This window comes from Arachis stenosperma, chromosome 3, assembly GCF_014773155.1.
Source record: "Arachis stenosperma cultivar V10309 chromosome 3, arast.V10309.gnm1.PFL2, whole genome shotgun sequence".
NCBI classification, from domain to species: Eukaryota; Viridiplantae; Streptophyta; class Magnoliopsida; order Fabales; family Fabaceae; genus Arachis; species Arachis stenosperma.
In genome coordinates, this window is record NC_080379.1 from 47125173 (window position 1) to 47152308 (window position 27136).

The window sequence follows — 27136 nt, forward strand, 5'->3', positions numbered from 1 at the left end:
GCTGAAGCATTACTCATCACTTATGAAAACATTCTAGACAGAATCAAGAAATTGGATCTTGGTATTTTTAATTCAATTTTACTCAGATAAGTTTTCAATACAATAATAGAGGAAATGGTAGAGGCTTCTCAACAAGACGAGGTCGTGGTAGAGCTTGGAGAAGAGGAAGAAATAATTGAAACTCATCAAATCGACCTCAATGTCAAGTTTGTGAAAGGTTTGGACATACTGCTATGAATTGATTTCACAGATTTGATTAGAGTTTTCAAGCAAATTCAGCGACAAATTCAAGCTCAACAACTACATCTGCTCCACCATTCCCATCAAATTTTCACAATCGAATAGCTTACATTACTTCACCAGCTGTATCTTTTGAGAATTCTTGGTTTTTAAACACTGGAGCTTCTCATCATATCAACCCTTCAAATGGCGGATAAATCCATTCAGCAAGCACTTGGGGTTGTGGAGAATGTATTGGTAAAGGTGGACAAATTTTTCCTCCCAGCTGACTTCGTCATCCTAGACATAGAGGAAGATGACAATACTCCCATCATTCTAGGGAAGCCCTTCTTAGCTACTGCCAGGGCATTGATAGATGTTGAAAAAGGAGAATTAATGCTGAGGGTGCATGAAGAGCATATAATGTTCCATGTCTTCAAGAATTTGCAAGATTCCACCCAAGAAGAAGAGTGTATGAAGATGGATTCCATAAATCCAAACTTGAAAGAGGCACCTAATAAGACACATCTAATGCACTTGAACTCATGCTGGAAAAGAAAGGAAGAGGTAGAAGTGGTGCAACAAGCTCAAAGAATAGAGGAGAAGCTACAACCAAAGCCTGCACATGAGAGCCTCAGCAAGAAATCTCCAAGCACTGAGGCCTCAAAACCTAAACCATCTCTTGGAAAAGAAAAGAATCCCAAGAAGAAAGTGCCGATAGAATAGAGAAACAAGAAAATCCCTACTGAAGGCTTCTCACCAGGGGATAAGGTGATGCTAACTTACCAACCAACGAAAACATCTCCACATTTTTCTGGATACTATACAGTGAATAAAATCCTCTCACTTGAACATGTGAAAATCATCAAGAATGATAATGGAAGAAAGCTCACTATAAGAGGGGAAGGACTAAGGCATTATGATCATCACCCTCCCTAATGAGGGACAACCGTCAAGCTAGTGACAAAAAAAGAGCACTTGTTGGAAGGCAACCCAACCTTAGGTAGCCTGTTTTCTTTACACTTCGTAGAATAAACAGTTAGTTCAATTTCTGTGTATTGTGAGGAATTAAGTTTGGTGTTCCACACCAATGTGACTACACCAACAGAGAAACAAAATTAAGGGTGAATGCATGAGACTAAGTTTGGTGTCCCACCAGTAACATTAATTACGCACAAAGTAACCCTTGAGACAATCATGAATAGTCACAAATTCCAAACAATCATAGAGATTGATTAAACTTGCATTTCATTTGTTTACCTTTTAGTTCTGCACTTTATTTCTTCATAGGATTAAAGCATATGAGGTAATATATAGGCATGAAAGATGCACTCTATTTGACATATAGAAGTAAGCAAGGAACTAAGTTTGGTGTCTGGACACCACTTGTAGTTCTAGAATTCATAAGCATATATGCATGATAATTACCTTTCAAGTGCTTGGGGACAAGCAACTTTCAAAGTTCATTGTAGGTAGTCACTTCAATCTTAGGAAGGATTAAGCATCATCAACCAAAGAGACAAAGAGGGATGTAAAGACCAACAATGATGATGATAAGGAGTAAAACAAGTAAACTCCAAAAGGTTGTATTGTTAAGTGATTGTCTTGTATTCAAAACTGCTATAATTGAAAGTGATATTGTACCCCTATTTGTCTACTTAGTATAACTTCTTTGTAGTTCAATAACTAAGATGTTTGATATATCATAACACCATACTCTTGAAATTGCTTGCACTCAATATCTATAAGAATGCAAACAGAGAACATTTCTTTGAAAAGAATGATTGAGGAGTCAAAACTTTGTTTTAAGGCAAGCAAAAGATTAAGAAAAGTGGTGGTTCTAGTTGTATGATTGTGTATTGAGGTTGCATGTTTGTGAAAACTTGCATGGGAGCTCATAGGCAGGAAATAGAGTTCAAAGAAGTATTATGGAGATTCTCAAACATCTTTTGATCCAAGAAGCAGCAACAAAAAAAAGCAAAAGAAACAGAAAAACAAAAGAATATGGCAAAAGGCTCTGAGCATCAATTACTAGGAAGAAAAAGAAAGAAATGAGAACTCAAAGAGTTACTATCCTAGTTAAATACTTGTGATAGAATTGTGTCAAAGAGAGAGGCTTGAGCAAGTAAATCCTAAGGGGTGCTTCAACACCTAATACATTAAAACCAACTGGTTTGGGAGTATTGATTGAAAGCTTATCTAAAGAGCCGCTTTGAGACATGACACTTAGAGTCAGGGCCAAGACACAGAAACTATGAGCTGCTTCAAGGTGATTACCTATACAGAGATTTTTATGATATAATTTGAATAGAAGTCCTAAGATCTAAGACTTCCAAAATGTAGGGACTAATAAGCACTGGAATCCTTGCATGAGCATATGATTCAGAGTTCACCCCACTGTCACTTAATCACTTCACTCACCAAGGCATTACAAGCTATTCCTTAACCCACTCCAATTAAAAGAAATCTTTTTGCATAATTCTTTTCTTGCTTGAGGACAAGTAAGGTTTAAGTTTGGTGTTGTGATGCATTTGCATCTTTGCTATATTAGCTAGTTAGTTTAAGTAGTTTTGGCTTAATTTTATTAACTTTCTTTGAAATAAACAAGCATTTTGATGAGTTTTATCTCCATGCATTCAAGTACCAAGAACTAGGTGAACTTTGGCCAAATTCATGCAAGTAATTCAAGGAAATTATAAATGAATGTGTATAAATGAATCTCTTGAAATTGGTTGCATAGAATGGCAAAACTTTGATGTAAGTTCTTTGGTTAATGATAGGTGATGAAACAGAGAGCCCTAGAGCAAGTTGGCAACTCAAGTTGCCAACTCCAACAGAAAGTATCCAACTCAAGTTAGCAACTCCAACGCAAGATCCTTGGCTCCATGAAGAAGAAGAGCAAGTTGGCAACTCAAGTTGCCAACTCCAACAGTAAGTTGCCAACTCAAGTTAGCAACTCCAATACAAGATCATGGCTCCATGGAGAGAAGGAGCATGTTGGCAACTCAAGTTGCCAACTCCAATATGAAATTCAAGCTCCAGGATGACAACAAGCACGTTGGCAACTCAAGTTGCCAACTCCAATATGAAATTCAAGCTCCAGGATGGCAACAAGCACGTTGGCAACTGTTCATACCCTGGGTCGAGTTGTCCGACCCGGAATGTTCGACAGACAAAGCAACCGACCTGTTCAGGTCAGGACAATCCGACCTCTCCTTAAAGAGCTCGGCCAAGTCACAGGAAAGCCCAAAGAAGGGCCCAAATAGAGGAGCACGCCCCAAATCCAAAGGCAGCCTAAGCCTACGGAGAGAAGGGCGGTTCCCTTGAAGATAAGCTGACCCCACCCAAAAGATAAGATAAGATAAGATAAAGATAACTAACTTATCTTATCTAAAGAAGGTTACTCTACGCCATTATAAATACACTGGAGCACCCAGGTATAACTCATACTCTGATTCTACTCAATTCCTGCTTAATACCCTTGCTAACTTAAGCATCGGAGTCCCTTGCAGGTACCCCCCACCCTCCGGGGACGAAGGATCAGCACCACCACCAAGTCCAATCAGTCGGACGCAATAGCTCCAACCAGTACAGAAGATCTCGTCCAAGATCGACCTACTGTTTCAGGTAACCCTCGGAACATTGGCGCCGTTGCCGGGGACCTAGAAGTCATCCCATCACCATGGTGGACGACCATGACAACGACCACGATTCAGGTTTGGAAGATAGAACGCCGCACAAGAATGCGGATGTTACACTCAAAGATATTCCGGAGCCCAACGGAAACAAAAATTCATCAGATCCAGGAGTGATAGAGGCACTTCAAGATCGATTAAAGCAACTTGAGAAAGAAGCCCAACATCAACGCGAAAAAGAAGAGGATCTGCATTGGGAGATAAGGCGACGCCGAGAATTAGAAGATAAACTTCTAAAACTCGAAGTCGATCTCAAAACTAAAGCTACTCGATCCACTTCAGAGGATAGCTCTCGCAAGGATCAAGATCCATTCACCAGGGAAATTATGAAGACCAAAATCCCAAAGGACTTCAAACTTCCGGATATGACTCTGTATGACGGCACTTCAGACTCCAACCATCATCTCAGCAATTTCAGAAGTAGAATGTACCTCACTGACGCCTCGAATGCAGTTCGCTGTAAGGCCTTTCCAACAACTCTTACCAAGACAGCCATTAGATGGTTCGACAGCCTACCTCCAAAGTTCATCTCAAGCTTCGACGACTTGGCCAAAATGTTCCTGGCCAGATTTTCCATACAAAAAGATAAGGCTAAACACGCACCTAGCCTACTAGGAATCAAGCAAGGGGATCGAGAGAGTCTTCGTAACTACATAAAAAGATTCAACAAAACATGCATGGACATACAAAGTCTACCAACAGAAGCTGCCATTATGGGCCTCATAAATGGCCTACGAGAAGGACCGTTTAGCTAATCTATATCAAAGAAGTACCCTGCATCCCTGAACGAAGTACAAGAACGAGCGCAGAAGTACATCAACATGGAGGAGAATTCTCGACTTGGGGAAGCCTCGCGGTTCAGTTCCACCTACCGAGATAAAGATAAAGAATCCAAGAAAAAGGAAGATCGCTCCGGGGAGAAAATAAAAAATATCATAACTACACCCCTCTTAGGGTATCCTTGGTAGATGTTTACAAAGAAGTCTGCCATACGGAAAAAATACCCCCAGCTCGGCCACTCAAAGGCAAAAGAGGAGGAGGAAATCGGAATGAATACTGTGAGTACCATCGAGTCCGAGGACATTCCACCAACGAATGCTTCGACTTGAAAAATGTCATAGAAAAATTAGTAAGAGAAGGAAAACTAGATCGTTTTTTGGCCAACCGGGACGAAGAGCCAAAGAAAAAGAAGAAGGGATGAAGATGTCGGATGGTCTGAGCGATCACCCCGCACACCGGAGAGACACGTCCACGTGATACACGACGGATTTGCGGGAGGAGGAATCTACAAATCATCTCGCAAGTGACACCTCAAAGAAGTATACCATGTCGAAGGAAAGAAGGAGGCGCCAGACATCCCAGCAATCACGTTTACCAAAGAAGACGCATCCGGAATTATCTCAGGACACGACGACCCCATGGTCATCACTATCATACTGGCAAATGCCAACCTTTACCGTACATTAATTGACCAAGGAAGCTCCGCCGACATCTTATTCAAAACTGCCTTTGACAAGCTCGGCTTAGAAGAAAAAGAGCTAAGAGCATACCCGAACAGCCTGTTCGGACTTGGGGATACCCCAGTACAACCACTGGGATATGTATCGCTACATACAACCTTCGGAAAGGGAAACCAATTCAGAACACTCAAGATAGACTACATCGTGGTTGACGTAAGCTCAGCCTACAACGCCTTAATAGGTCGGACAACGTTAAACCAACTCGGCGCAATAGTTTCAACCCCACATCTATGTATGAAATTCCCAACTGCAGAAGGGATAGCTACAATAAAAGCAGATCAAAAGATGGCGCGTCACTGTTATAACAAAAGTCTAAACCTCAGAGGCGAAGGAGGAGAGTTCCACACAATCGAACTTGGTAGAGTTCAGAAGCGAGAAGAACTCCGTCCACAGCCCGAGGGTGAAGTAGAGAAAGTTCAGATCGGAGACACCTCGAATAAGACAACTAATATTGGCACATTCCTGAAAGGAGATGCAAAGGAATAACTCATACAGTTCCTACGAGATAATGTTGATCTCTTCGCATGGAAAGCTGCCGACATGCCAGGCATAAATCCCGAACTGATGAGCCACAAGTTGGCAGTCTATCCGGGATCCCGGTTGGTACAACAAAGACGAAGAAAACTTGGGCCAGAACGGTCTCAGGCTGTAGCAGAACAGGTGCAAGCACTACTAGAGGCAGGGTTCATAAGAGAAGTTAAGTACCCACTATGGCTAGCAAACGTTGTTTTGGTAAGAAAGTCAAATGGGAAGTGGCGAATGTGCACCGACTACACCGACCTCAACAAAGCCTCCCCAAAAGACCCTTATCCACTCCCAAGCATCGACATTCTAGTAGATGCCTCATCGGGATATAAGTATCTCTCGTTTATGGACACATACTCGGGGTACAACCAGATCCCAATGTATCCACCAGATCAAGAAAAAACCTCGTTCCTAACACCCAAAGCAAACTATTATTACATCGTAATGCCTTTCGGCCTTAAGAACGCGGGAGCTACTTATTATAGGCTAATGAATAAGGTCTTCTCAGATCACATCGGAAAAATCATGGAGGTCTACGTGGATGACATGTTGATAAAGACACAAAGTGAAGAAACATTACTGTTCGACTTGGTTCAAGTATTCGACACCATACGGAAGCATGGCATGCGACTTAACCCAGCTAAATGCACCTTCGCTGTGGAAGCAGGTAAGTTCTTGGGCTTTATGCTCACACAAAGAGGAATCGAGGCAAATCCAGATAAATGCCAGGCCATACTCAACATGAAGAGCCCAACCTGCGTCAAAGAGGTACAACAACTCAATGGGAGATTGGCGGCCTTGTCCAGATTCCTAGCAGGGTCAGCGATAAGATCCCTCCCTTTCTACGCTACTTTGAGGAAGGGAAAAAACTTCGAGTGGACAACGGAATGTGAGCAAGCCTTCCGAGACTTCAAAGAATTCTTGGGACGGCCACCTATCCTATCTTGACCACGAGAAGGAGAACCACTCATATTGTACCTCGCAGTAGGAAGCCGGGCAATAGCCTCAGCACTAATTAGAGAAGATGAGGGTGGGCAACAACCCGTCTACTTCATTAGCAAAGCATTGCAGGGGTCAGAGCTGAACTACCAGAAAATAGAAAAATTTGCCTACGCCCTCATACTCACATCCCAACGACTTCGCCCGTACTTCCAAGCGCATACCATTAAGGTTCGGACCAACCAGCCCATAAAGGGGATATTGCAGCAAACATATCTAGCAGGAAGAATCCTACATTGGGCAATCGAGTTGTCCGAATTTGACCTCCAATACGAGGCGTGAACAGCCATTAAATCACAATACCTATCCGACTTCATTGCAGAATTCACAGACACCCCGGAGATCCTCATAGAGTGGAATATATACATGGACGGCTCCTGTTCCGAGGGTTTCCTGAAACTGTAGGTCGATCTCGGTCGAGATCTTCTATGTTGGTCGGAGTGACGTGTCCGGCAGGTGTTCAGCGGCCGGAGCTGGTGTGTCCGACTTGATGGACTTGATGATAGTGCGTGATCCTTCGTCCCCGGAGGGTGGGGGGTACCTGCAAGGGACTTCGATGCTTAAGTTAGCAAGGGTATTAAGCAGGTATTGAGTAGTATCAGAGTATGAGTTATACTTGGGTGCTCCAGTGTATTTATAATGGTGAGATGTGGCCTCCTGTGGATAAGATAAGTTAGTTATCTTATCTTATCTTTTATCTTATCTCTTAGTGAGGTCATCTTTAAGGGAACCGCCTTTATCTCTACGGGCTTGGGCTGCCCTTGGATTTGGAACGTGTACCTCTATTTGGGCCCTTTGTTTGGGCTTTCCTGTGACTTGTCCGAACTCTTTGAGAAGAGGTCGGGTTGTCCTGACCTGAAGAGGTCGGTCGCTTTGTCTGTGGAACATCTCGGGTCGGACAGCTCGATCCAGGGTATGAACAATGCCCCTGCTTGAGCTCGGTCTTCTTTTTTGAGGCCGAGTCTTTGACTTCGGTCCTTCTTTAGTGAAGTCGAACTCAAGCATTTTGTCGATTCCTTTCTTTGTAGAGTCTTTTTTTGAATGTAGAACGTTTTCTTCTAAAAGCGCGCGCTTTTGTATTAGCGCTTTTTTTGGGAACGAAAGCAGTTTTAACATCTGCATTTAATTGGCATTAATTGCCCCATTTTCTCTTGCCTTTTATTTTGAATCTCTTAATCAAAAAACGGTTTCTCTTCTTCACTTCTTCTCCGTAACTCCTTCCTTTACTCTCTCATTTTCTGTTTCTTGCCCAGAGTCTGTAGTTTCTTCTTTGTGACGTCTGTTCTGCTACTGCATTTTCGGAAGAGGGCTGTTTCCACATTTTTTCTTTCTGTCTTCGCATTCTTCCTCTTCGAGGGGGTGGCTTTGTTGCTTCTGCTTTTCAGCTTTCTTTGAGGTTTCCTTCTATTCTCCAGGTTAGTCTCATTTCTTGTTTCCTCGTTTATTTCTAATTTTGCGATGGGGTTTTCCTTTTGATCTTCCTTTTGGAGAAAGTTTGGATCTTTCTATTTTTATCGTGCTTGACTTGTTGCATGCTCTGGTTTTTTTCTCTTTTTCAGTGAGAATCTTTTGTTTGCTTGAATCTTTTTCTTTTGCATGTTACCGCCGTTTCTGTTTGTGCCTTGTCTGATGATTTTTGCTTGATTTTGAAAAGTTTGTGCCTTTGCTGTTTTTCCATTTTGGCCTTTTTTGGTGTTCTGACAAACTATAGCAGTAGTGCTGGTAAACTGTAGAAGCAATGTTTTTCCTGATAAACTGTAGAAGGGTGGACCTTTTGCGTTTTTTGCTTCCTTTGTTTTCTTTTCTGGATTTTATTTTGATGAGTGCCGAGATGTAGACTGTAGAAATGATTTGAAGAACTTTCTTGTTTACTGCCTCCAAGGGATACTCCAAGAGTTTTTATCTTGAGTCTTGGGGTTTTTCCCTTTTTGGTTTATCCGCCCGTCGAGATGCCTTCCCAGGTTCCTACGGGTATGGCCGATTGGGTGGACTCCATGGTTCTCCTGTGTGTCTTGCTGGCTGATTCTGAGTTTTGTACTCAGCTTAGGCAGTTTCATAGTGTCTGTAGCAATTCTGGTGATGAGAAGAACTATGAACTTGTCCCTCCTTCTTTTGACGAGAGAGTCTATTTTTCAACTCGGTTTGTTGATGGTCGCCCTTTCTTTTATGCTTATGACTTTTTCTTTGGTCAGCTGGGTATCACCCTTCCCTTTACTCAATTTGAAATCTACCTGTTATGGTCTTGTAATGTTGCCCCTTCTCAACTTCACCCCAACTCCTGGGGTTTCATAAAAATTTTCCAATTGTTGTGCAATGGCTTTGGTATTCCTGCTTCCCAATCTCTTTTCTTCTATTTGTTTGTCTTGACTAAGCCTGGAGTGGTAAAAAAGAAGGCAGCTTGGGTCTCCTTTTGTTCTACCCAGGGAAAGAAAGTTTTTTCCATGTTTGACGAGTCATTCCGTGATTTTAAAAACTGTTTTTTCAAGGTCCGAGCTGTTAAAGGAACTCGCCCCTTTTTTCTGAATGAAAATGATGAGCCTACCTTTCCCCTGGAATGGCAAAAAGATGTGAGGGTCTCCAGGTATTCTTGGGACATGTTGGATGAGGCTGAGCAGGCCTTTGTGACTGTTTTGGAAGAGCGCTGGGGTCAACCTCCCCATCTTGATACAAAGAAATTTCTAACCAATCCTTCTCTTCTTCAAACTGAACTGGGTATCTTGTGTTTTCTTTGCTATCTGTTTATGTTACTTGTAGCTGTATTTCCGACTTGTTTGATTTGTAGCTTGACTTCTGTTTTATTTGCAGAGGCAATGAAGAATAACGAATCTATGAAAGCTTTTAAGAGGGCGCAGAAGGCGACTGCTGCCAGGAATATTGCCGCCAAGGTGGCTGGGGAGGGGTCCTCCCAAGTGCGCAAGAAGCCATTAGTGACGAGTTCCCCCGGGGTGAGGAAGGTGATCCCAACGCCTCGGGTCCGCTTGGTGGACCCTCACCCTACTTCTGCCGCTCCATCTGCTGCCCCTCCAAGTAAGAAGCAAAAGACGGTTGAGCCCTTCGATCTCAATGCCCCTGACTTCAATGCCATTGAGTTTATAGATCAACAAATTGGGCCCTACGGTACCCTCTCAATGGACGACGTGTCCATCCTCCATCATTTGGAATTTATGGCTCGGAATCACGTACAGATGGCGTATATGGCGGCCGCTATACACCGGACTGCTCAAAGTCTCCCTCTTCATGCCACCAAGGCATTTATGGAGGAGGCAAAGCAGGAGTTTGACCGGATAAAGGGGCTGAAGGAGGAGCTTGAATTAAAGGTGACCAAGTTAGAGAAGGATCTAGAAAATGAGAAGGCGAGTTCTCTTTCACTGGCGGCTTCTTTGAGGTTGGTCGAGGACACAGCCCTGATGCATAAGGAGAGTTATGTTACGACTTATCGGGAGGTGATGCGCCTGAGGGAGGAGTTGAACAATGTCCGGGAGGATTATTCTGAGCTCCAAGGTCATCTCGTGGGTAGTGTGACTGCTGCTTACGAGAACTTGAAGGAGCAAGCTCGGGTCATTGCCCCCGAGGCCGATCTCACCCCTTTCAGCCTGGGCAATGTTGTCAGGGATGGCAAGATTGTCCCTGATGACGATGGTGATGATGATGCTGATCCTCCTCCTGTGTCCTCTGCCAAAGTATCGACTTCTTCTGTTCTTCCGGTTGCGCCTGATTCGGATTGCCAGGTTCTGAACCGGGAAGATGGAACTATAGATGCCGTTCCTATTCAGACTCGTCCTCCTTCTCCTTGTCCTGATGATGCCAAGAAGGTTCCTAAAGCATGTTGATCTGTAGCTGGCCCGGCTTTTTGGCTTTTGAAACTTTTTTATTTAATTGTTGACACTTCTAGCAACTTTTATATTTTGAACAATAGCTTGCTGTCTTTTGATAGTAGGTTTTGGTGGCCTTTCACGGCCTTAAAAAAAAGTAGTTTTTTGACTTGGCCTTTTCTTCTGTTTTCTGCTGATGTTGAGATCTTGCAGCTCGACCTCCTCGGATTATTTTATTGTTTGTAGCTTTGATCCTTTGAGTTTGTGACTCAGGGGTCCAACTTGTTTCTTGATGGGTCTTTTGCGCTGGTCCCTCTTTCTTGGATCTTTGTCAGATCTTTTTCAAGGACTACTTGTATAACTTTTTTAGTGATAGGAGTCTGACTTGGTTGTGTCAGTCTCCTTTAAGTTATTTTTCGTAGTTTTCTTTCTTGGATCTTTGTCAGATCTCTTTCAGGGACTACTTGTATAACTTTTTTAGTGATAGGAGTCCGACTTGGTTGTGTCGGTCTCCTTTAAGTTATTTTTCGTAGTCCTCTTTCTTGGATCTTTGTCAGATCTCTTTCAGGGACTACTTGTATAACTTTTCGTTTTGGGCAGACTTTATTATGTCAGGCCCTTCTAAGTTAAAGTAATCCTCTTTAATAGGGTTTGCCAGACCTCTTTCCAGGGTTTACTTATAACTTGGGTTGACTTGGTTCGATTTCTTAACGTTCGACCAGTCCTTAAGTTATTATTTTAGCGATCCGTAAGACCTCGTCAAGTTCTTTTTTAGATCACTTTCGATAACTTCTTACATTATTCTGTGTTCATCTTTGCCGATTTGTTGAAAGTGGTTGTCATCTCTAGATCGTCCTTTGGGTGAATCGCGTTTTCACCTTTATCAGACGGTTGTCTTTACCGTGATCGTGCAGTGAAATTTGTTTTTCACTTCCTGCCAATCTGTTGCTTTATAATCAGACGATGAATGCTTCAGATTAATGCATCTTGAAATCTTTGTAGAATATTTAAAATATATTTTATTTAAAGGAAAATGCAAATATATACATGTGGGAATTTTCTGGTCTAGGTCTCGACCTGGTGCCTCATTAAAAAACCTTTTCAGGAAAAAGAGTGCATCCATTTAGTGAGTCCCTTTACCTTTTCTAACTGTAGTACCTTCGTTGGTTGCAGGCGTGCCACGATCGGGGAAGCTCTCATCCATCGAGCTCGGACAGTCTGTAGTAGCCCTTCCCAAGTACTTCTATGACTCGATAGGGTCCTTTCCAGTTTGCTGCCAGCTTCCCTTCTCCGGGTCGAGTTGTTCCAATATCATTCCGGATTAGGATGAGATCATTCTCTGTAAAACTTTTTGGTACTACCTTTTGATTATATCTGGAAGCCATTCGGCGCTTTAGAGCTTCTTCCCTGATCTGAGCTCTTTCCTGGATTTCGGGTAACAAGTCGAGCTCTTCTCTCTGAAGTTGGGAGTTTGCTCGTTCATTGTAGTGGGGAGATCTTTCCTCGATTTCTATTGGAATCATTGCCTCCGCTCTGTATGCTAATCGGAATGGTGATTCGTTTGTAGTAGAATGGGGGATTGTTCGATACGCCCATAGGACTTGTGGAAGTTCCTCGGCCCAAGCTCCTTTTGCTTCTTGTAGCCTCCGCTTTAGTCCGGCCAATATGACTTTTTTGGCCGCTTCGGCTTGTCCGTTGGCTTGGGGGTGTTCAACGGAGGTGAACTAGTGTTTTATGTTCAAGTCGGCCACCAGTTTTCTGAAGCCTGCATCTGTAAATTGGGTACCGTTGTCCGTGGTGATGGAGTATGGTACTCCGATCCTCGTAATAATGTTCCTATATAGGAATTTTTGACTTCTTTGAGCGGTGGCGTTGGCTAGGGGTTCTGCCTTGATCCATTTTGTGAAATAGTCTACTCCTACTATGAGAAATTTTACTTGTCCCGATCCCTGTGGGAAGGGTCCGAGAATGTCGAGTCCCCATTTTGCAAATGGCCAGGGTGAAGTCACGCTGATGAGCTTTTCTGGTAAGGCAATGTGAAAGTTGGCATGCTTTTGGCATGGTGGGCATGTCCTCACAAATTTTGTAGCCTCCTTTTGTAGAGTTGGCAAATTGAATCCCGCCCGGAGTACCTTTTTGGTGAGAGCTTGCGCTCTGAGATGATTACCACAAATGCCGTTGTGCACTTCCTCCAAGACTTCCTTTGTGTTAGAAGTCGGTACGTATTTTAGTAAAGGTGTTGATATCCCTCTTTTGTATAGTATGTTATTTATGATAGTCTAGTACTGTGCCTCCCTTTTCAGCCTCTTTGCCTCCTTTTCATCTGTAGGGAGTGTTTCTGTTTTGAGGTAGTTTATTATGGGGGTCATCCATCCTTGATCCCGACCTATTATGGCTAGGACTTTTTCTTCTTCCGTTATTGACGGGTTCTATAGTATCTTCTGGATGAGGCTTCTGTTGTTGCCCCCTGGTGCACGAAATTGTGATTCATTCTTTTCACAACTCAACAGTCTCCGGTAATGGCTCCAAAAACTTGGTGCTCAATACCATGGTCTAAACATAATTTCACAACTTCGCACAACTAACCAGCAAGTGCACTGGGTCGTCCAAGTAATAAACCTTACGCGAGTAAGGGTCGATCCCACGGAGATTGTTGGTATGAAGCAAGCTATGGTCATCTTGTAAATCTCAGTCAGGCAGATTTAAATGGGTATGGGTGATATATGAATAAAGCATAAAACAAGGATAGAGATACTTATGTAATTCATTGGTGAGAATTTCAGATAAGCGTATGGAGATACTTTGTCCCTTCCGTCTCTCTGCTTTCCTACTGTCTTCATCCAATCCTTCTTACTCCTTTCCATCGCAAGCTGTATGTTGGGCATCACCGTTGTCAGTGGCTACAATCCCGTCCTCTCAGTGAAAATGTTCAACGCACCCTGTCACAGCACGGCTAATCATCTGTCGGTTCTCAATCAGGTTGGAATAGAATCCATTGATTCTTTTGCGTCTGTCACTAACGCCCAGCCTTCAGGAGTTTGAAGCTCGTCACAGTTATTCAATCATTGAATCCTACTCAGAATACCACAGACAAGGTTTAGACCTTCTGGATTCTCTTGAATGCCGCCATCAATTCTAGCTTATACCACGAAGATTCCGATTAAGGAATCCAAGAGATAAACATTCAAGCCTTGTTTGCTTGTAGAACGGGAGTGGTTGTCAGGCACGCGTCCATAAGTGAGAATGATGATGAGCGTCACATAATCATCACATTCATCATGTTCTTAGGTACAAATGAATATCTTGGAATAAGAACAAGCTGAATTGAATAGAAGAACAATAGTAATTGCATTAATACTCGAGGTACAGCAGAGCTCCACACCTTAATCTATGGTGTGTAGAAACTCCACCGTTGAAAATACATAAGAACAAGGTCTAGGCATGGCCATGAGGCCAGCCTCCCAATGAGGGTTTAATCATAAAAACATGATCAAAAGATCCCAAAGATCAAAAGATCAAAAGATCTAAAGATAAAAATACAATAGTAAAAGGTCATATTTGTAGAGAACTAGTAGCCTAAGGTTTACAAAAATGAGTAAATGACATAAAAATCCACTTCTGGGCCCACTTGGTGTGTGCTTGGGCTGAGCATTGAAGCTTTCATGTGTAGAGATTTTTCTTGGAGTTAAACGCCAGCTTTTGTGCCAATTTGGGCGTTTTGAGCTGATTTGGAACGCCAGTTTGGGCCATCAAATCTCGGGCAAAGTATAGACTATTATACATTTATGAAAATCCCAGGATGTCTACTTCCCAACGCCATTGAGAGCTTGCCAATTGGGCTTCTGTAGCTCCAGAAAATCCACTTCGAGTGTAGGGAGGTCAGAATCCAACAGCATCTGCAGTCCTTTTCAGTCTCTGAATCAGATTTTTGCTCAGGTCTCTCAATTTCAGCCAGAAAATACCTAAAATCATAGAAAAATACACAAACTCATAGTAAAGTCCAAAAAAGTAAATTTTAACTAAAAATTAATAAAAATATAATAAAAACTAACTAAAACATACTAAAAACATACTAAAAACAATGCCAAAAAGCGTATAAATTATCCGCTCATCACCCCCTGGTTTGGTGCTGGCTAATTTTGAAAGGGCGTTAGCTCGGGCATTTTGCTCACGGGGTATGTGGCAGATCCTATATTCCCCGAGTTGTCCGAGCTGTTCTTTGGTTTTATCCAAATATTTTTTCATGGTAGGATCTTGGGCTTGGTAGCTTCCCGTTATTTGCGAGGTAACGACTTGTGAGTCACTATAGATGTTGAGTTTCCGAGCTCCAACCTCCCTAGCTAGCTTCAAACCAGCTAATAGTGCTTCGTATTCTGCCTGGTTGTTTGAGGCCGAAAATCCGAATTTAAGGGAGAGCTCAAGTTGAGTTCCTTGGTTGCTTTCGATTATCACACCCGCACCGCTTCCTGTTTTATTCGAAGATCCATCCACGTATATGTTCCATTCTATGGGGATTTCCGGGATGTCTGTGAATTCCGCGATGAAGTCGGCCAGGTGTTGCGATTTGATGGCTGTCCGCGCCTCGTATTGGAGGTCGAACTCGGACAACTCGATTGCCCATTGTAGGATTCTTCCTGCTAGATCTGTTTCCTGCAATATCCCTTTTATGGGTTGGTTGGTCCAAACTTTAATGGTATGCGCTTGAAAGTATGGGTGAAGCCGCCGGGATGTGAGGATCAGAGCGTAGGCAAACTTTTCTATTTTCTGGTAGTTCAGCTCGGATCCCTATAGCGCTTTGCTAATGAAGTAGACGGGTTGTTGCCCATGTTTGTCTTCTCTGACTAGTGTTGAGGTTATTGCCCGGCTCCCTACTGCGAGATATAATATGAGTGGTTCTCCTTCTCGTGGCCGAGATAGGATAGGTGGCCGTCCTAAGAACTCCTTGAAGTTTCGGAAGGCTTGCTCACATTTTGTCGTCCATTCGAACTGTTTTCCTTTTCTTAAAGTAGCATAGAAGGGAAGAGATCTTATCGCAGCTCCTCCTAAGAATCGGGATAGGGCGACCAACCTCCCGTTGAGTTGTTGTACTTCTTTGACACAGGTTGGGCTCTTCATGTTGAGTATGGCTTGACATTTGTCTGGATTTGCTTCAATTCCTCTTTGTGTGAGCATGAAGCCTAAGAATTTGCCTGCTTCTACTGCGAATGTGCATTTTGCGGGATTGAGCCGCATATTGTATTTCCTGATAGTGTAAAACACTTGAGTCAGGTCGGATAATAATGTGTCTTTGCTTTGTGTCTTTATCAACATGTTGTCTACATAAACTTCCATGATTTTTCCGATGTGATCTGAGAAAACTTTATTCATTAGCCTTTGATAAGTAGCTCCTGCGTTCTTGAGACCGAAAGGCATCAAGATGAAACAGTAGTTTGCTTTCGGTGTTAGGAACGATGTCTTTTCTTGATCTGGTGGATACATGGGGATTTGGTTGTACCCCGAATATGCGTCCATGAACGAGAGATACCTATATCCTGATGAAGCATCTACTAGAGCGTCGATGCTTGGGAGTGGGTAAGGGTCTTTTGGGCAGGCTTTGTTGAGGTCGGTGTAGTCGGTGCACATTCGCCACTTCCCGTTTGACTTTTTCACCAAGACGACGTTTGCTAGCCATAGTGGGTATTTAACTTCCCTTATGAACACGGCCTCTAGTAGCGCTTGTACTTGTTCTTCTACAGCTTGAGATCGTTCTGGTCCGAGTTTTCTTCATCTTTGTTGTACCGGCCGGGATCCCGGGTAGACGGCCAATTTGTGGCTCATTAGTTTGGGATCAATGCCTGACATGTCGGCAGCTTTCCATGTAAAGAGATCAATATTATCTCGTAGGAACCGTATTTGTGATTCCTTTGTGTCTCCTTTCAGGATCGTGCCAATATTAGTTGTTTTATCCGAGGTGTCTCCGATCTGGACTCTTTCTACTTCTCCTTCGGGTCGTGGTCGGAGTTCTTTTCGCCTCTGAACTCCACCGAGCTCGATTGTGTGGAACTCTCCTCCCTCGCCTCGGAGGTTTAGACTTTCGTTATAATAGCGACGCACCATCTTTTGATCTACCTTTATTGTAGCTATCCCTTCCGCAGTTGGGAATTTCATACATAGATGTGGAGTTGAAACTATTGCGCCAAGTTGATTTAACGTTGTCCGACCTATTAAGGCATTGTAGGCTAAGCTTACGTCGACCACGATGTAGTCTATCTTGAGTGTTCTGGATTGGTTCCCCTTTCCGAAGGTTGTATGCAGCGATACGTATCCCAGCGGTTGAACTGGGGTATCTCCTAGTCCAAACAGGCTGTTCGGGTACGCTCTTAGCTCTTTTTCTTCTAGGCCGAGTTTGTCGAAGGCAGTTTTGAATAAGATGTCGGCAGAGCTTCCCTGGTCAATTAGTGTACGGTGAAGGTTGGCGTTTGCTAGTATGATCGTAATGACCATGGGGTCGTCGTGTCCCGAGATGATTCCGGATGCATCTTCCTTGGTAAACGTGATTGCTGGGATGTTTGGGGCTTCCTTTTTTCCTTCGACGTGGTACACCTCTTTGAGGTGTCGCTTGCGGGATGATTTGGAGATTCTTCCTCCAGCAATCCGCCGTGTATTACGAGAACGTGTCTTTCCGGTGTGCGAGGTGATCGTTCAGATCGTCTGATATCCTCATCCCTTCTTCTTTTTCTCGGTTCGTCGTCCCGATTGGCCAAAAACCGATCTAGCTTTCCTTCTCTTACTAATTTTTCTATGACGTTTTTCAAGTCGAAGCATTCGTTGGTGGAATGCCCTCGAAGTCGGTGATATTCACAGTATTCATTCCGATTTCCTCCTCCTCTTTTGCCTTTAAGTAGCCGAGCTGGAGGGATTTTCTCCGTATGGCAGACTTCTTTGTAAACATCTACCAAGGATACCCTAAGAGGGGTATAGTTATGATATTTCTTGATTTTCTCTCCGGAGCGATCTTCCTTTTTCTTGGATTCTTTGTCTCGGTAGGCAGAACCGAACCTTGAGGCTTCGCCAAGTCGAGAATTTTCCTCCATGTTGATGTACTTCTGCGCCCGTTCTTATACTTCGTCTAGGGATGTCTGGTATCTCTTTGATATAGATTGGCTAAATGGTCCTTCTCGCAGGCCGTTTATGAGGCCCATAAAGGCAGCTTCTGTTGGTAGACTTTGTATGTCCATGCATGTTTTGTTGAATCTTTCCATGTAGTTGCGAAGGCTCTCCTGATCTCCTTGCTTGATCCCTAGTAGGCTAGGTGCGTGTTTGGCTTTGTCTCTTTGTATGGAGAATCGGGCCAAGAACTTTTTGGCCAGGTCGTCGAAACTCGAGATGGATTTTGGAGGTAGGTTGTCAAACCATTTAATGGCTGTCTTGGTGAGAGTTGTTGGAAAGGCTTTGCAGCGAACTGCATCTGAGGCATCAGTGAGGTACATTCTACTTCTGAAGTTGCTGAGATAATGGTTGGGGTCCGAGGTGCCGTCATATAGAGTCATATCCGGAAGTTTGAAATCTTTTGGAATTTTGGTCTTCATAATTTCTCTGGTGAATGGATCTTGATCTTTCTGAGAGCTATCCTCTGTGGATGGTCGAGTAGCTTTAGTTTTGAGATCAGCTTCGAGTTTTATAAGCTTATCTTCTAATTCTTGGTTCCGCCTTATCTCCCGGCGTAGATCTTCTTCTTTTTCTCGTTGATGTTGGGCTTCTTTCTCAAGTTGCTCCAATCGATTTTGGAGTGCTTCTATTACTCCTGGATTTGATGAATTTTTGTCTTCGTTGGTTTTCGGAGTATTTTTGAGTATTGTATCTACGTTTTTATGCGGCGTTCTGTCTTCCAAACCTGAATCGTGGTCGTTGTCATGGTCATCCGCCATGTTGATGGGATGACTTCCAGGTTCCCCGACAATGGCGCCAATGTTCCGAGGGTTTCCTGAAACTGTAGGTCGATCTCGGTCGAGATCTTCTATGTTGGTCGGAGCCGACGTGTCCGGCAGGTGTTCAGCAGCCGGAGCTGGTGTGTCCGACTTGTTGGACTTGATGATAGTGCGTGATCCTTCATCCCCGGAGGGTGGGGGGTACCTGCAAGGGACTCCGATGCTTAAGTTAGCAAGGGTATTAAGCAGGTATTGAGTAGTATCAGAGTATGAGTTATACCTGGGTGCTCCAGTGTATTTATAATGGTGAGATGTGGCCTTCTGTGGATAAGATAAGTTAGTTATCTTATCTTATCTTTTATCTTATCTCTTAGTGAGGTCATCTTTAAGGGAACCGCCTTTATCTCTATGGGCTTGGGCTGCCCTTAGATTTGGGACGTGTACCACTATTTAGGCCCTTTGTTTGGGCTTTCCTGTGACTTGTCCGAGCTCTTTGAGAAGAGGTCGGGTTGTCCTGACCTGAAGAGGTCGGTCGCTTTGTCTGTGGAACATCCCGGGTCAGACAGCTCGATCCAGGGTATGAACAGCTCCTCAAATAAAACCAGAAGTGGTGCAGGTGTGATAATCGAAAGCAGCCAAGGAACCCAACTTGAGCTGTCCCTCAAATTCGGATTCCCGGCCTCAAACAACCTGGCGGAATATGAAGCGTTATTAGCTGGTTTGAAGCTGGCTAGAGAAGTTGGAGCTCGGAAACTCAACATCTACAGCGACTCACAAGTCATTACCTCATAAATAACAGGGAACTACCAAGCCAAAGATCCTACAATGAAAAAGTATTTGGATAAAACCAACAATAGAAGCCTCATTCAGGAAATACTACAGAACTCATCAATATCGGAAGAAGAAAAAGTCCTAGCCATAACTGGTCGGGATCAAGGATGGATGACCCCCATAATTAACTACCTCAAAACAGAAGCGCTCCCTACAGATGAAAAGGAGGCAAAGAGGTTAAAAAGGGAGGCACAGTACTATACTATCATAAACAACACCCTATACAAAAGAGGGATCTCAGCACCATTGTTAAAATGCGTACCGACCTCCAATACAAAGGAAGTCTTGGAGGAAGTACACAGCGGCATTTGTGGCAATCATCTCGGAGCGCAAGCTCTCACTAAAAAGGTACTCCGGGCGGGATTCTATTGGCCAACTCTACGAAAGGAAGCTACCGAATTTGTAAAGACATGTCCACCATGTCAGATGCATGCCAACTTTCACATCACCCCGCCGGAAAAGCTCATCAGCGTGACCTCACGCTGGCCATTTGCAAAGTGGGGACTCGATCTTCTCGGACCCTTTCCCCAGGGATCATGACAAGTCAAGTTCCTCATAGTAGGGGTAGACTATTTCACAAAATGGATCGAGGCAGAACCCCTAGCCAACGCCACTGCTCAAAGAAGTCAGAAATTCCTATATAGGAACATCATTACAAGGTTCGGGGTTCCATACTCCATCACCACAGATAATGGCACCCAATTCACAGATGCAGGTTTCAGAAAACTAGTAGCCAACTTGAATATAAAACACCAGTTCACCTCCGTCGAACATCCCCAAGCCAATGGACAAGCCGAAGCGGCCAACAAAGTCATAATGGTGATGAGCGGATAATTTATACGCTTTTTGGCATTGTTTTTAGGTAGTTTTTAGTAAGTTCAAGCTACTTTTAGGGATGTTTTCATTAGTTTTTATGTTAAATTCACATTTCTGGACTTTACTATGAGTTTGTGTGTTTTTCTGTGATTTCAGGTAATTTCTGGCTGAAATTGAGGGACTTGAGCAAAACTCTGAAAAAGGCTAACAAAAGGACTGCTGATGCTGTTGGAATCTGACCTTCCTGCACTCGAAATGGATTTTCTTGAGCTACAGAACTCCAAATGGCGCGCTCTCAATGCCGTTGGAAAGTAGACATCCAGAGCTTTCCAGCAATATATAATAGTCCATACTTTATTCGGAAATTGACGACGTAACTTGGCGTTGAACGCCAAGTACATATTGCTGTCTGGAGTTAAACACCAGAAACACGTCATTATCCGGAGTTGAACGCCCAAAACATGTCATAACTTGGAGTTCAACTCCAATAAAAGCCTCAGCTCGTGGATAGATCAAGCTTAGCCCAAACATACACCAAGTGGGCCCCAGAAGTGGATTTATGCATCAATTACTTACTCATGTAAACCCTAGGAGCTAGTTTATTATAAATAGAACTTTTTACTATCATAATCTCATACTGGATTGTATTTTGAATCCTGTGATCACGTTTTGGGGGCTGGCCATTCGGCCATGCCTGAACCTTTCACTTATGTATTTTCAACAGTGGAGTTTCTGCACACCATAGATTAAGGGTGTGAAGCTCTGCTGTACCTCAAGTTTCAATACAATTACTATTACTTTCTATTCAATTCTCTTTTATTCTTATTCCAAGATATACGTTGCACTTAACTTTGATGAATGTGATGATCCGTGACACGCATCATCATTCTCACCTATGAACGCGCGTGACTGACAACCACTTCCGTTCTACTCTAGGCCGGGCGCATATCTCTTAGATTCCCCAACAGAATCTTCGTGGTATAAGCTAGATAGATGGCGGCATTCATGAGGATCCGGAAAGTCTAAACCTTGTCTATGGTATTCCGAGTAGGATTCTGGGATTGAATGACTATGACGAGCTTCAAACTCCTGAAGGCTGGGCGTGATGACAAACACAAAAGAATCAAGGGATTCTATTCCAACCTGATTGAGAACCGACAGATGATTAGCCGTGCTGTGACAGAGCATAGGAACGTTTTCACTGAGAGGATGGGATGTAGCCACTGACAACGGTGATGCCCTACATACAGCTTGCCATGGAAAGGAGTAAGAAGGATTGGACGACTGTAAGAGGAAAGTAGAGATTCAAGAGGAGCACAGCATCTCCATACACTTATCTGAAATTCCCACTATTGATTTACATAAGTATTTCTATCCCTTTTATTTTCTTTTTATTATTAATTATTCGAAACCCAAAACTGTTTAATCTGCCTAACTGAGATTTACAAGGTGACCATAGCTTGCTTCATACCAACAATCTTTGTGGGATCGACCCTTACTCACGTAAGGTATTACTTGGATGACCCAGTACACTTGCTGGTTAAGTTGAACGAAGTTGTGAACCATGGTATTGGCATCATGTTTTTGGCGCCATTACCAGGGAATGAAAAGCAATGAATTTTGCAAAATGGAATAACAAAGGAATCACAATTTCGTCCACCAAGTTTTTGGCGCCGTTGCCGGGGATTGTTCGAGTATGGACAACTGACAGTTCATCTTGTTGCTCAGATTAGGTAATTTTCTTTTTTATTTTCTTTTCAAAAAGTTTTCAAAAATAGTTTTCAAAAATTTCTCATCTATTTTCAAAAATTATTCTAAATTTTTAAGAATGAATTCTAGAGTTTCATAAAGCATGTTGAAGCCTGGCTGGCTGTAAAAGCCATGTCTAAATTCTTTTGGACCGAGGTTTCACTCATCCTTAGAGAAGAGCTTCTTTGTCTTTCTCAGCAAATTGGCTACTGTATAGGATGTTTCAATTAAAGCTTGGCTGGCCATTGGCCATATCTACTGTTTTTGCTGGCTATGAAGCCATGTCTAATTCCTGGACCGGAGCTTTAGACTAACATTGCTAAGATTCTTGGAATTCTTATTAAAAATTTTGAATTTCCTTATTCTTTTCTTTAAATTAATTTTTCGAAAAAAATAAAAGAAAATACAAAAAATTTCATAAAATCATAAAAACCAAAAATATTTTATGTTTCTTGTTTGAGTCTAGTGTCAATTTTTAAGTTTGGTGTCAATTGCATGTTTTAAAAATTTCTTGAAATTTTCGAAAATTCATGCATTCATAGTGTTCTTCATGATCTTCAAGTTGTTCTTGGTAAGTCTTCTTGTTTGATCTTGATGTTTTCTTGTTTTGTGTTGTTTGTTATTTTTCATATGCATTTTTGCATTCATAGTGTCCATGCATTAAAGAATTCTAAGTTTGGTGTCTTGCATGTTTTCTTTACATTGAAAATTTTTCAAAAATATGTTCTTGATGTTCATCATGATCTTCAAAGTGTTCTTGGTGTTCATCTTGACATTCATATTATTCTTGCATGCATCATGTGTTTTGATCCAAAATTTTCATGTTTTGGGTCATTTTTATGTTTTTCTCTCTCATCATTAAAAATTCAAAAAATTCAAAAAAAAAATATCTTTTCCTTAATTTTCTCCAAATTTTCGAAATTTTGGGTTGACTTGGTCAAAAAATTTTAAAAATTAGTTGTTTCTTACAAGTCAAGTCAAATTTTCAATTTTAAAAATCTTATCTTTTCAAAATCTTTTTCAAAAATCATATCTTTTTCATTTTTTTTCTATTTTTCGAAAATTTTAAAAATTATTTTTCAAAAATCTTTTTCTTATCTTTTATATCTAATTTTCGAAAATTAGCTAACAATTAATGTGATTGGTTCAAAAATTTGAAGTTTGTTACTTTCTTGATAAGAAAGGTTCAATCTTTAAATTCTAGAATCTTATCTTGTAGTTTCTTGTTAGTTAAGTCATTTTAAAAATTAAATCTTTTTCAAAATATCTTTCTCTTAAAAATCTTATCTTTTTATCTTATCTTTTTCAAAATTTTATCTTTTTCAAAAATTTGATTTCAAAAAAAAAAAAATATATCTTATCTATCTTCTTATCTTCTTATCTTTTTAAAATTAAAATTTCAAATCTTTTTCAATCAACTAACTAACTTTTTGTTTGCTTCTTATCTTTTTCAAAACCAACTAACTACTTCTCCCTCTCTAATTTCGAAAATATCTCATCCTTTTTCAAAATTCTTTTTAATTAATTTAATTATTTTTAATTTAAATTTAATCTTATTTCTTATCCAATTTTCGAAATTACTAACTCCTTTTAAAAAAAAAATTTATTTTCGAAATTCACTATCCCTTCTCCTCTTCTATTTATTTAATTATTTACTAACACTTCTCTTCACCTCTCTTCATCTAAATATCCGAACCCATTCTTCTTCACTCTCCTCCCCTTTCTTCTTCTACTAACATAAAGGAATCTCTATACTGTGACATAGAGGATTCCTCTTTCTTTTCTTGTTTTCTTCTCTTTTATATGAGCAGGAATAAGGACAAAAGCACTCCATCATTCTCCATGAAATAAGAGAAGATCAAAAAGCAATGAGGGAGGAGCAACAAAGGCAAGGAAGGGACATAGAAGAGCTTAAGAACATCATTGGTCCTTCAAGAAGAAGACGCCACTAAGGTGGACTCATTCCTTGTTCTTATTTCTTTCTGCTTTTCGGTTTTTATGTTGTGTTTATCTATGTTTTGTGTCTTTATTTCATGATCATTAGTATGTAGTAACCATGTCTTAAAGCTATGAATAAACTCCATTAATCTTTCACATCTCTTAAAAGAAAAATGTTTTAATTCAAAAGAACAAGAAGTACATGAATTTCGAATTTATCCTTGAATTTAGTTTAATTATATTGATGTGGTGACAATACTTTTGTTTTCTGAATGAATGCTTGAACAGTGCATATTTTTTATCTTGTTGTTTATGAATGTTAAAATTGTTAGCTCTTGAAAGAATGATGAACAAAGAGAAATGTTATTGATGATCTGAAAAATCATGAAATTGATTCTTGAAGCAAGAAAAAGCAGTGAAAAAGAAGAAGCTTGCGGAAAAAAAAAAGAAAAAGAAAAAAAGTGGCGAAAAAAATAGAAAGAAAAAGAAAAAGCAAGCAGAAAAAGCCAATAGCCCTTAAAACCAAAAGGCAAGGGTAAAAAGGATCCAAGGCTTTGAGCATCAATGGATAGGAGGGCCCAAGGAAATAAAATCCAGGCCTAAGCGGCTAAATCAAGCTGTCCCTAACCATGTGCTTGTGTCATGAAGGTCCAAGTAAAAAGCTTGAGACTGAGTGATTAAAATCGTGATCCAAAGCAAAAAGAGTGTGCTTAAGAGCTCTGGACACCTCTAACTGGGGACTCTAGAAAAGCTGAGTCACAATCTGAAAAGGTTAACCCAGTTATGTGTCTGTGGCATTTATGTATCCGGTGGTAATACTGGAAAACAAAGTACTTAGGGCCACGGCCAAGACTCATAAGTAGCTGTGTTCAAGAATCAACATACATAACTAGGAGAGTCAATAACACTATCCGAAATTCTAAGTTCCTAGAGAAGCCAATCATTCAGAACTTCAAAGGAAAAAGTGAGATGCCAAAACTGTTCAGAAGCAAAAAGCTACAAGTCCCGCTCATCTAATTATAAGTAATATTCATTGATATTTTGGAATTTATAGTATATTCTCTTCTTTTTATCCTATTTGATTTTCAGTTGCTTGGGGACAAGCAACAATTTATGTTTGGTGTTGTGATGAGCGGATAATTTATACGCTTTTTGGCATTGTTTTTAGGTAGTTTTTAGTAAGTTCAAGCTACTTTTAGGGATGTTTTCATTAGTTTTTATGTTAAATTCACATTTCTGGACTTTGCTATGAGTTTGTGTGTTTTTCTGTGATTTCAGGTAATTTCTGGCTGAAATTGAGGGACTTGAGCAAAACTCTGAAAAAGGCTGACAAAAGGACTGCTGATGCTGTTGGAATCTGACCTCCCTGCACTCGAAATGGATTTTCTTGAGCTACAGAACTCCAAATGGCGCGCTCTCAACGGCGTTGGAAAGTAGACATTCAGAGATTTCCAGCAATATATAATAATTCATACTTTATTCGGAAATTGACGACGTAACTTGGCGTTGAACGCCAAGTACCTATTGCTGTCTGGAGTTAAACGCCAGAAACACGTCATGATCCGGAGTTGAACGCCCAAAACACGTCATAACTTGGAGTTCAACTCCAATAAAAGCCTCAGCTCGTGGATAGATCAAGCTCAGCCCAAACATACACCAAGTGGGCCCCGGAAGTGGATTTATGCATCAATTACTTACTCATGTAAACCCTAGGAGCTAGTTTATTATAAATAGAACTTTTTACTATCATAATCTCATCCTGGATTGTATTTTGAATCCTGTGATCACGTTTTGGGGGCTGGCCATTTGGCCATGCCTGAACCTTTCACTTATGTATTTTCAACAGTGGAGTTTCTGCACACCATAGATTAAGGGTGTGAAGCTCTGCTGTACCTCAAGTTTCAATACAATTACTATTACTTTCTATTCAATTCTCTTTTATTCTTATTCCAAGATATACGTTGCACTTAACTTTGATGAATGTGATGATCCGTGACACTCATCATCATTCTCACCTATGAACGTGCGTGACTGACAACCACTTCCGTTCTACTCTAGGCCGGGCGCATATCTCTTAGATTCCCCAACAGAATCTTCGTGGTATAAGCTAGATAGATGGCGGCATTCATGAGGATCCGGAAAGTCTAAACCTTGTCTATGGTATTCCGAGTAGGATTCTGGGATTGAATGACTGTGACGAGCTTCAAACTCCTGAAGGCTGGGCGTGATGACAAACACAAAAGAATCAAGGGATTCTATTCCAACCTGATTGAGAACCGACAGATGATTAGCCGTGCTGTGACAGAGCATAGGAACGTTTTCACTGAGAGGATGGGATGTAGCCACTGACAACGGTGATGCCCTACATACAGCTTGCCATGGAAAGGAGTAAGAAGGATTGGACGACTGTAAGAGGAAAGTAGAGATTCAAGAGGAGCACAGCATCTCCATACACTTATCTGAAATTCCCACTATTGATTTACATAAGTATTTCTATCCCTTTTATTTTCTTTTTATTATTAATTATTCGAAACCCAAAACTGTTTAATCTGCCTAACTGAGATTTACAAGGTGACCATAGCTTGCTTCATACCAACAATCTCTGTGGGATCGACCCTTACTCACGTAAGGTATTACTTGGATGACCCAGTACACTTGCTGGTTAAGTTGAACGAAGTTGTGAACCATGGTATTGGCATCATGTTTTTGGCGCCATTACCAGGGAATGAAAAGCAATGAATTTTGCAAAATGGAATAACAAAGGAATCACAATTTCGTCCACCAAATGGCCGGGATGAAACAGAAACTACAAGAAGCAAAGGGAGCTCGGTCCGAGGAACTTCCACAAGTCCTATGGGCGTATCGAACAACTCCCCATTCTACTACGAACAAATCACCATTTCGATTAGCATACGAAGTGGAGACAATGATTCCAATAGAAGTTGAGGAAGGGTCTGTGATGCATTCGCATATTTGCCATTTTTACTAGTTAGTTTAGTTAATTTTAGCTTAGCTTCATTCATTTTCTTTGGAATAAATAAGCAATTTTGTGAACTTTTCCTCCATGCATTCATGAACCAAGAACTAAGTGAAATTTGGCCAAATTCATGCAAATAATTCAAGAA

General features: G+C 41.5%; 1 protein-coding gene across 1 annotated transcript; it reads left to right on the plus strand.

Annotated features, from left to right (window-relative positions):
- Window positions 1-426: 426 nt before the first annotated feature.
- Window positions 427-3154, plus strand: LOC130966050 (uncharacterized). Its single transcript, XM_057890808.1, has 2 exons — window positions 427-691; window positions 3000-3154. Exons 1-2 carry the CDS (start codon window positions 427-429, stop codon window positions 3152-3154), a joined length of 420 nt encoding a protein of 139 aa, XP_057746791.1.
- Window positions 3155-27136: the final 23982 nt, after the last annotated feature.